Source organism: Petaurus breviceps, unplaced genomic scaffold (assembly GCF_028583685.1).
Source record: "Petaurus breviceps papuanus isolate PSGF00001 unplaced genomic scaffold, PetGlider_PUasm1.0 172, whole genome shotgun sequence".
NCBI classification, from domain to species: Eukaryota; Metazoa; Chordata; class Mammalia; order Diprotodontia; family Petauridae; genus Petaurus; species Petaurus breviceps.
The window spans coordinates 5001684-5011702 of record NW_027185755.1 but is presented as its reverse complement, the minus strand read 5'-3'; the positions used below and the strand labels follow the sequence as shown (position 1 = coordinate 5011702).

The 10019-nt window shown below is 47.9% G+C and overlaps 1 protein-coding gene across 1 annotated transcript; it reads right to left on the bottom strand.

Moving 5' to 3' along the window:
* Positions 1 to 2438: 2438 nt before the first annotated feature.
* Positions 2439 to 10019, bottom strand: QTRT1 (queuine tRNA-ribosyltransferase catalytic subunit 1). The gene is made up of 10 exons (XM_069083068.1): positions 9660 to 10019; positions 8160 to 8228; positions 7548 to 7686; positions 6528 to 6606; positions 5017 to 5132; positions 4700 to 4838; positions 4280 to 4355; positions 4070 to 4179; positions 3907 to 3994; positions 2439 to 2851 (listed from the first exon to the last, which is right to left on the bottom strand). The coding sequence occupies exons 1-10, from the start codon at positions 9957 to 9959 to the stop codon at positions 2699 to 2701; spliced, it is 1269 nt and encodes a 422-aa protein (XP_068939169.1). The 5' UTR covers positions 9960 to 10019; the 3' UTR covers positions 2439 to 2698.

Below are 10019 nucleotides of genomic sequence, written 5' to 3'. Positions count from 1 at the left end.
TGTGGTAGCTGCAAACCCTGAGGATGCTTGGGGTGCTTGCTGCTACACCAAGTCGTGCTGTTCCAACTTTCACATCTCTTGATATTCACTCCCTTTTCTCCATTCATACAGTGGCCATCCTGGTGCAGGTCCTCATGGTTTCATGCCTGGACCATTGTAATTGCCTGCTGGTTGGTCTCCCTGCCTCAAGAATTTCTCCACTCCAGTCCATCTTCTACCTAGCTAGTAAAGATCTTCCTTAATGCCCATGTCATTCCCCTCTCTCAATAAAAAGTAGCTACTGGAGGTTTCATTCATTCTGATGAATGAATAATGAATAATGAAAATTCTAGTGGCTACCTCTTACTTCCCGGATAAATATTAAATCCACTGTTTGGTTTTTAAAGCCCTTCGTCACTTTTCTACTCTTCTTAAACCTTACTCTTCCCCATCCTCATCCCACCACAAACTCCATTCCAATAACATTGGCCTTTTTCTCAAAAAAGACAGTCCTGCTTCTGTGGAATTTGCTGTTGTCTAAACCTGGATTTCTTTATCTCTTCATCTTCATCTCTTGGCATCCTTCAGGTTCTAGCTAAAAATCTCATTTTCTGAAAAATCCTTTCCCCATTAATGCTCATTCATTGCTTTTGCCTTGTCTTGGAAGAGGACCATGACTTCAGGAAGGTGATGTCATAACTTGTAAGTGAATTGGATTTAAGTAAAGCTGGGCTGTGCAAAGTCATCAGCCTCACTGTCCTCCAGAGCCATCTGGGTTCAATGGCAAGAAATAGATCAGAACAACTAGAGATGGCCCAGGATGCAATGGGAGGCCTTGGCCTTTATAAGCTAAGGTCTTTCCCAGGTCCCATTAATGCTAGGCTTTCTGTCTAGGATTACCTCCACTTTTATCATGTATACATTTTGTTTATATATAATTATTTTTATACTGTCTCCACCCACTAGAGCAGAATTTTTTTTACCTTTGTTTCCCAAGTACTTAGCACAATGCTTTAACACATAGTAGGTCCTTAATGCAAGCTTATCAGCTCGCCTACTTTTCTAGTATTTACTCCCCTCCAAGTACTTTTCAATCTAGCAACACCAATCTTCTTGCTGTTCTTTACGTGCTACACTCCTCCCAAAGCTATGCCTATTCTGTAGGTATCCCTCATGCCTAAGGTGCTCTCCCTATTCACCTCTGCCTTTTAAAGGCCCTGACGACTCAACTTAAATTCAACCTTTAGCAAGAGGTCTTTCCAGTCACTCCCCTTTGCCGCTAGTATCTTTTCTGTGAGGCCACCTTCCATTTGCAATCTCTACCTTGTATGAACACTGCTGTTTGCACATTGCCTCCCCCACCAGACCAAGAACTTTTTGAAGGCAGAGATGTGTTTTTGCCTTAGTGCAATGCACATACTGTAGCTGGTGCTTGTTGAGACTCCCTAAAATGGAGCATCCAGCAACAAATACAATATTCCCACATAATGGTGTGACTGGGAAAGGAGATGACGGCAGAATTATCACCTCTCTGAACCTGTACACCATACCATGAAATGAAGCCTACAGTTTTGGCTGCCTTATTTAATACTTTTAAAAATTATACCATCAAACGATACATTCTCTTCCATCTTTGGGTCCCACACCTCACTGTCCTATGTACTAGACTGGAGTCAGTAGGATCTGCATTCAAATCCTGCTTCACACCCTTCCTAGTTGTATGACTCTGGACAAGTCACTTCCCCCCTCCCCCATCTGCCTCCTCAGCTTTAAAAAAATGGGGACAAAACCACCTAACTCCCTGGGTTGTTGTGAGGATCAAATAAGTTATTTGTAAAGCATCTGCAAACCTTAAAATGCTAGATGATTATTATTCTGCCTACTCTGCTAATCTGTAGCCCTGAGTTACACCCACAATCCATTTACCTCCACTTAAACTTTTAAATTGCTCAGTGTTGCTGGAGGATCACAAAGCCACATAGAATGGGCTGACTGTCCAGTCTCCCAATGCTGCACTGCAAAACCTTCTCTGCCTCTCTCCTTGACCCCAATCACATTCCCCGTAACTGTTCAAAACTTTTCTCTCCATCAGTTCCCTAGAAGATGATCTTACTTCCTACCTTCCGGTGAAACCTGATGGCAGCAGAGGTGAGCTCCCTGTACCCCCTACCTTTCTCTGCTCCTTCTTCTTGTTTCCTCAGGTCTCAAAGGACAAATTGCATCCTCTTTGTCAAAGCCAGTCCCTTCGCCTTGATCTCAACTCCTCCTTTCTCCATTAAGACCTTACTTCTTGCTTCATCAATCATTCTCCCTTTTTTCTATCTTCTCCCTCCCTCCCTCCCCCATTTATTTATCTTGAATATTCTTTTATTTTATTTAAGTTTTGAGTCCCAAATTCTCTCTCCCACCCCTTCCCCAGACACTGAGAAGGGAAACAATATGACATCATACATGTGAAGTCATGTAAAACAGCTTTCTTGTAGGGTGGCTATGGGTGTGAGGAACAGACCCAGATCTGTCTCCCCTTAGAAGGGGAAAACCCCAAAGAAATCTGCACAAACACAGAGATGTTATAAAAAAAAGGAAACACTTCAGTCTTTACTCTGGGGCGCTGGCCAGCCCATAGATACTCCTTCACACATGGCCTTGGCTTTAGCTCCTGTCCCTGGAGTGCTTCCAGATCAGGAATAAGGCTCTGCCTGGAGACTAGGATAGGTGGTCAGCTTAAAGTGATGCCAACAGACTCCAGGGCCTCCACAGCCCAGGCTGGGTAGCGGCTAAGCTCCCCATACATAGTCTTCATGAAGTTCCGAGCGAAGTCAGGGAAACAGCGCTCTACAATGCTGGCCCGGATAGCATCCATCAGCCGCAGCTGTATGTATTTGTGTGCGGTGTGTTTTGTGTGTGCATGTGTGTGGTATGTTTTTTGTGTGTGGTGTGTTTTGTGTGTGTTGTGTGTGTGTGGTGTGTTTTGTGGGGTGTGTGTATGTGTGTGTGCGCATGTGTTGGGGAAGGGGAGGGAGACAGAAAACAGAGAAGTGTCAGTCATGGCTCCCAAAACAGCCCCCAACCCACAGGTGGGGAGACTCAGAGTTTGAGGACATGAGTTCCAATGCCACTTCTGGTACTTAACTGTGTGACCTTGATTAAGTCTTTAGCTTCAGCTGCTTCATCTATAAAATTGGGGGCAGGGGGGAGGGGGAGGGTGTTGGACTAGAAATGGGCCCTAGGATCTATGATCCATAAGCAACAGCTATCATCTATGTGGTGCTCTGAAGACTGCCGGAGCATAACACTCCCAACAGCCCTGTGCAAAGATCATTAACTCACTTGGCCAATGAGAACAACACAGTTCAGAGAGAAGGGACCTGCCCAGGCTCACATAGCCAGGATTCAAAGCACTCTGACCTTTCAAGATGTTTCTTGGTGTCCTTCCCTCCCTTCTTCCCTCCCTCCCTCTAGAAAGTATCCAATTTTCTGGAGATCCAGATACCTGGGTTCACGTCCTGCCTCTGAACCTTAACTGTGGAATGGCTTTACCTCCATAAGCTTCAGCTTCCTCATACATAAAATGGGTACAGCAATCCCTGCCCTCACTAGCTCTCGATATTGTTAGGAGGAAAGCATTCTTGGCAACCTTAAAGCTCTCTCTTAGGCCTCAGGACCCCAAAATGTAAAAGGGGGGGGGATTGGACCTCTAAGCTGTCTTCCAACTCTAAATCCTCTGATCCTATGACTGCCCCTCCCCATCCACACTCCCAGAGATTCCCCCAGGTGTGTGACTTTCAGCAAGTCCTTGTGCCTTTCTAGACCTCAGTTTCCCCAACTATACAATGAAGGGTTTAGAACAGATGATGCCTGAGATCCCTCCCCTGTGGAGCAGAAAACCTATGACCCTGTGCTGTCATGAACCAAGGGTCCCCATACCTGGTAGGTAATGTTGTGCACAGTGACGTGATGTAAGGCAGCTGTATTGTTGCTGTGTAGTAAAGCATGGAGGAAGGCCCGGGTGTGCCTGAAGGACAGGAGGGGGCATTAGCACCTGCCCGGGAGGCCCAGCTCCCCACCCTCTTCCCTGGGTCCAAGATACCTCTGACAGGTGGGGCATGTACAAGCCTCATCAATGGGCCGGAAATCCTTTGCAAACTGCTTCTTCTTCAGCTGGAGGTTCCCCGTGGGGACAAGAGCAGACCCAAAGCGCTGGAGGGAGGAAAAAGAGGGAACTGGTCCTGGCCCTCATCCACCCCCCGCCCCCCACAAGCCATCTTTGACCCAGTTTAGCCCACCCACCCAGCCTCACCGCTGTTCGTGTGGGGAAGACACAGTCAAACATGTCACAGCCCAAGGCAACACAGACCACCAGATCAGTAGCATAGCTGGTGGGAGACAATGGTAAGAAAAGAGGCATCAGACAGAAAACAACCCTCCCTACACACACACTATCCCTGCTTCCCTCCCCACCCATCCCCCAGATATGACCTCCCTGCTCCCATTCCCAGCTCCTGTTCTGGAACTGGAGGGGCCCCTCAAGGACAGGAAGAAGAGAGATGTCCAAGGGAGGCCAAGGACCTTCCCTCTCCCACATACCCAAGGTCTGTTCCCAATCTTCCTTCTGCTCTGGAGATGGGACTGGAGGAAGGGGTGCCCCCTAAAGATATGTCTCTGTGCCAGACCAGAAGTTCCAAGGGCTTTGGTCCTACTTCAATAGACACTCCCTTACCCAACTCCCATAAGATAGCGTGGCTTCTCCCGAGGCAGCTGGTCTGTGCTCAGTGTCACCATCTTCCAGAATTGTTCCTTGCTCTCTCCCCCACTCAGTCCCCCAATGGCAAAGCCTGGTACATCCCTCTTAGTCATCTCTAGGACAAGAAGGAACAGAGAAAGGGCCAAGTCACCATTCCTCTGGCCCCGGTAGAGCCCCTGCTCTGTCCCATTCCTCCCTAAATGTCCTTAGGAAACATGAGCTCTTCGTGGGCTACAAAAGAAGACTTCATCCCACATGCTTCCACTCCCTGCCCAGGACACTAGGGCACTTACCTTCAAGGCACTTGCTCCGCAAAACAGGGTCCAAGCCACCCTGAATAATGGCAAACAGGTTTTGTTGGTTGGGTCGTTGATTGGCTGAAATGCATCGGTCTAGCCAGCGAATGGACCTGAAATGGTCACTCTGATTATAGCCTCTCCTCAGCCTTCAGGGGCCCTAGGCAGATCACCAGAACCCTCTATAGGTGTGGGGGCACAAGTAATGTCTTTGTTGCTAGTCATTCAACAAATACTTATATAGCAGCTCTATGAAATCAATCAACAAGCATTTATTTAGTGCCTACTATGTACCAGATACTATGCTAGTTGCTGAGGCCACAAAGACAAATGCAAAAATAGACCCTGCCCTCAAGGGGCTTCCATTCTAACAGGGTAGACAGTATGTACAGAAGCAAGTATATACAGGATATATACAAAAAGAAAACAAGGTAGCAAATGGAGGGACCAGGCAAAGGCTTCATGGAGAAAGACTCGCTTGAGGAGAGTCCTGAGACAAACTAGAGATTCCAAGGGGCAAGAGTGAATAAGGAAACCCCTCCAGGCATGGGGGATGACCAGAGCAAAAGCATCAATTTGGGGAGATGGAGTATCAGGTATGAGGAACAGCAAGGGAACCAGTATATTGAGGCTGTAAAATGCAGAGAGGGGAGTAAAGTAGAAGAATAGGAAAGGTAGGTAGAGGCCAGCTTGTGAAGAAGACCTTTAAATGCCAGAAAAAGGAGCTTGAGAGGGAGGGGTCAGAACCACCCTTTGGAAAATTGCCTCAGAAAATGTAGAGAGGATGGAACTGTAGACGGGGGAGACCTGAGCAGGACGAGCAGTTAGGAGGTGCATATGAGAGTCAGGCAAGGCGTGATGAGACCTGAACTAGGATGGGAGCTGAGGCGAGACAAGGGGACATATTACGTGGGGACTGAAACAAGATTTAGCAATGGATTGGATGTGTGGGGTGAGGGAGAATAAAGTAAGGTACCAAGCTTGCAAACTGAGGGAACTAGAAAGATGGTAGTGCCCTTGGCAGCCGTTGGGATGTTCAGAAGAGAAACAGGTTTGGGGAGACCAGTCAGCCCTGTTTTGGACATGTTAAGTTGAGATGCTTCCAGGACATCTAAAGGTCTAACAGGAAGCTCATGACGTGGGATGGGAGCTCAGGAGAGAGACTAGCTCTGGATATGTAAACCTGGAAATCATCTGCATGACAACAATCATTGAACCCGTGGGAAATGAAGTGAGAGTGTGGAGAAAAAAAAGAAAGAAAAGAGCCCAGGACAGAGCCTCAGAAGATTCCCACTAACCGTGGGACTAAAAGGAACAGTCAGCGAGGGAAGAGGAGAATCAGGAAAGAACAGTGTCAGGAAACCCCTGAGAGGAGAGGGTGCTCTACAGGGTCAAAGGCTGTGATGAGGTCAAGGAGCCAGATGGGGCAGGGGAAGGAGAGAACTACAGCTTAGATGACAGGAATTCACATTTCTACAATCCATGAAGGTTTACAAACTGCTCCTGACCTGTGCATGGCTTCCTCCACTCGAGAGCCTGTCAGAGTGCTGCTGACCACATCGTCCAGCTGCATCATGATGTCTGAGCCTGGAGAGGAGGGTAAGGGAGAGAGAAGGTCAGAGAGTCTCTACTTGGCAGGCATAGTCGGGGGAGAGCACAATCAGGACAACCCTCTTCTTAGAACATGGTGAGATCTAGAAAAAAGAATCCAGAAATCAACCCACCCCACAGAACCAGAAAGGGGGAAAAGAAATAATAAGCCAGCTTTCTGATACCTACTCCAGTCTCTGCTCTCCCCTGAAAGTGATCTTATCCCTCTCAAATTTTTCAAGATACTTTGTCATCCTTGTATCATATATATCTTTTCTTACATACAATATCTCCCAGTAAACCCCTAGAAGGCAGAGATTGTATCCTTTTTTATCCTTATGTTCCTAGATTTTAGCCCTGTGATTAATAAATATTTTCTGAGTGTCTTACAATAAACTACTTACATTTACATGGGGGTGCCACAGGACTGGATAAGCTTTGATATAGCCCCACTATGTGCCAGGCACATGTCCATTTGCTCCTCACAACAACACTTCAAGGTAGGTGCTATTATATTAGTCCTATTATATAGTTGAGGCAACTGTGGCAAACAGAGGTTAAGTGACTTACCCAGGGTCAAACAGCTAGTGTCTGTACTCAGTTCTTGCTGGCTGACTCCAAGCCCTGTGCTCTATACACTGCCACCTGGCTGCCACCTAGCTGCTTGAAGACTTACAAAGCATTTCACTTTGAAAGGGCACATTAAGTAAATAATAAAAGAATTATGCTCACCACTTTATAGATCAGCTAACCAAAGAAAAGGAGTGACTTGACCACAGTCACACAGCTAGAAAATGTCAGAGCTGAGATGTGAACCATTCTTCCCATTATAAACCACCTCCTGCTCCCCGGCCCCTGGTCCCCATCCCATGTCAGCTTCCTAAGGAGAAAAGCCAGCAGCTCTAGTCTCTAGCTCTTCTTCACCAGCCAGGGCTCACCCAGCGCATTCTGAATCTCCACAGACTTCTCTGGGCTCAGCAGGATCTCGGCACCATCATATGGGGAACGGAATCGCACTCCTTCCTCGGTCACCTCAGACAGGGCCAGCAGGGACACCATTTGGAAGCCACCACTGTCCTGTGGATGATACTTCCTACTGACCTCAAGTCCTCAATAAGCATCTGCCACTCTCCCATTGAGACCATAAGCTGACAGATTTAGAACCTGGAAGATGATCAAAGCCAATCCCCTCATTTTACAGGGGGGTAAACTGATCAACAGAAAAAGTGTGATTTGTTGAAGGCTATGTAACCCCCAATCCAGGGCTCTTTCCATCCCACTGTGCTCAGTCCCTGGAATAACAATAATAACAGCAGTTCACATTTCTAAAGTTTGCAAATTCTTTCTCTAAATCAATCTAGGGAGGCAGATAATTCAAAGATAATTTATCTCTGTTTTTATATTACAAAGAAAGTGAACCATTAAAAGGCTCAAACAGGGAGCTAGGAGCCCAGCCAGGCTTCCTCACTCTAAGTTTGGGGCCCTTCTCATTAAAACATACTGCTTTTCCCAGTGTTCCCCCTCCTCACCACCAAGGGTTCCAGACCCACCGTGAGCAGGTTTCGGTTCCAGTTCATAAAGCCATGCAGCCCACCTGCCTTCTTTATGAGCTCAGGACCCTGGGGAAGAAGACTCAGTCACTACAAGTGAGGGACCAAGACAGAGGCTCTTATACTCTTACAGAAAAAGTACCAACAGAAGGGCTGGTGCCAGGGGTGGGGAATCTGCAGCCTTGAGGCCCCCTGTGAAGTCACCAGTTCTAAGTCCTTGGGTGGGGCCTTCTGACTGAGTCCAAGTTTTACAGAACAAATCATTTTATTAAGGGAATTTGTTCTGTGAGGTTTGGATTCAGTCAAAGGGCCACACTTAGGGACCTAGAAGGCCACATGTGGCCTGGAGGCTGCAGGTTCCCCCACATTGGGATAGCCTGAGCTGGGGGTTGCCCCCTCAGTCCACTTCTTACATAGACCTCTCTGGGCCATGGTTCCAGAAATGCACTCCCATTCCCATTTGCAGACATTGGCCCAAAAGTAGGGAGCCCTTGATCCCATCACAGTATTTAGAGATGAAAGGGGATTTAAAAGTAATCAGACGAACTCCCATGTTTTACCAGGAGGGAAACAAAGGCTCAAAGCAAGGAAAGGATTCAAATCCAGATGCCCTGACTTTTCAACAAATAAGAATTTGTTGTCAATTGGTGATGTCCAACTCTTTCCAACTCCATTAGAGGCTTTCTTGGCAGAGATACTAGAGTGGTTTGACATTTCCTTCTCCAGCTCATTTTACAGATGATGAAACTGAGACAAACAAGGTTAAATGACTTGTTCAGGGTCACATAACTGCTAAGTGTCTGAGGCTGGATTTGAACTCAGGTCTTTCTGAGTCCAGGTCAGACACTATCTACTGCCCCACATAGCTGCCTAGCATTCATCTGGGCAGCTAGGGGGTAAAGCAGATGGAATGTCTGTCTTGGAGTCAAGGAAACTCATCTTCTTGAGTTCAAATCCAGCTTTAGACACTTACTAGCTGTGTGATCCTGAGCAAGACACTTAACTATTTGCCTCAGTTTCCTCATCTGTAAAATGAACCGGAAAAGAAAATAACAAACTATTTCAACATCTCTGCCAAGAAAATTCCAAAGGCATTTGGGAAGAACCGGACATGACTGAACACCGCTAAAATATTCATTACATAGTGCCGTATGATTTGCAAAGTGTTTTACAACTATCTGATCCTCACAACAACCCTGGGAGACAGAGATTATTGTTACCCACATTTTACCCTTCGGTAAAGAGAAAGCCGTGGCATAGAGTGACTTGCCCAGGGACCTATAGTTACTAATGTCTGCTCCCGATTTTGAACTCGGGCGTTCGGCACTTGAGATGCAGCGCTCTCGAAAGGCGCCAACCACCTCGCTGCCTCTGTCTGCCACTTTTCCACGCCGTATCCTTAGGATCCCAGCGCAGGGGCCTGGCGCACCTCCCCACTTCTGCCCACCAGCCCGCGCCTCTAGAACATCCTCCGGAGATCTCCCCCAGCAGTGCACTCACCGGCCTCATACCCAGGTGGTACGTGTTACCCAGACAGATGCGGCAACCCAGGCTATCCAGCTGCGCCGCCGTGACTCCCTTCATGGTCCCCTGTGTCCCCACGGGCATAAATACGGGCGTGGCCACCGTGCCGTGAGGCAGGCGCAGCTCGCACGCCCGCGCCTTGCTGAGGCCGCACTCGGCCACCACCCGCAGGGCTAAGGCTGCAGGGGCCCGAATCCCTGAGCCGGCTGCAGAAGCAGCTACTGCTGCCATTGGTTCTGGACACCTCGTGGACGGGGGACCCCTGGGCGCCGCCATGTTACTACTTGGTCACGTGGCAGGCGTAGCAGGCGGAAGGCGTCTCGGAGCCATGGCAAC

What these genes read in the sequence shown, in the direction of transcription:
- QTRT1 (XM_069083068.1), bottom strand. Translation starts at nt 9,959, where the DNA reads ATGGCGGCGCCCAGGGGTCCCCCGTCCACGAGGTGTCCAGAACCAATG. An exon ending in GGAACCGAAACCTGCTCACG is followed by an intron (nt 7,687 to 8,159) that starts GTGGGTCTGGAA and finishes TATCATCCACAG; the next exon opens with GACAGTGGTGGCTTCCAAAT. An exon ending in GCGGAGCAAGTGCCTTGAAG is followed by an intron (nt 4,839 to 5,016) that starts GTAAGTGCCCTA and finishes TTCTTGTCCTAG; the next exon opens with AGATGACTAAGAGGGATGTA.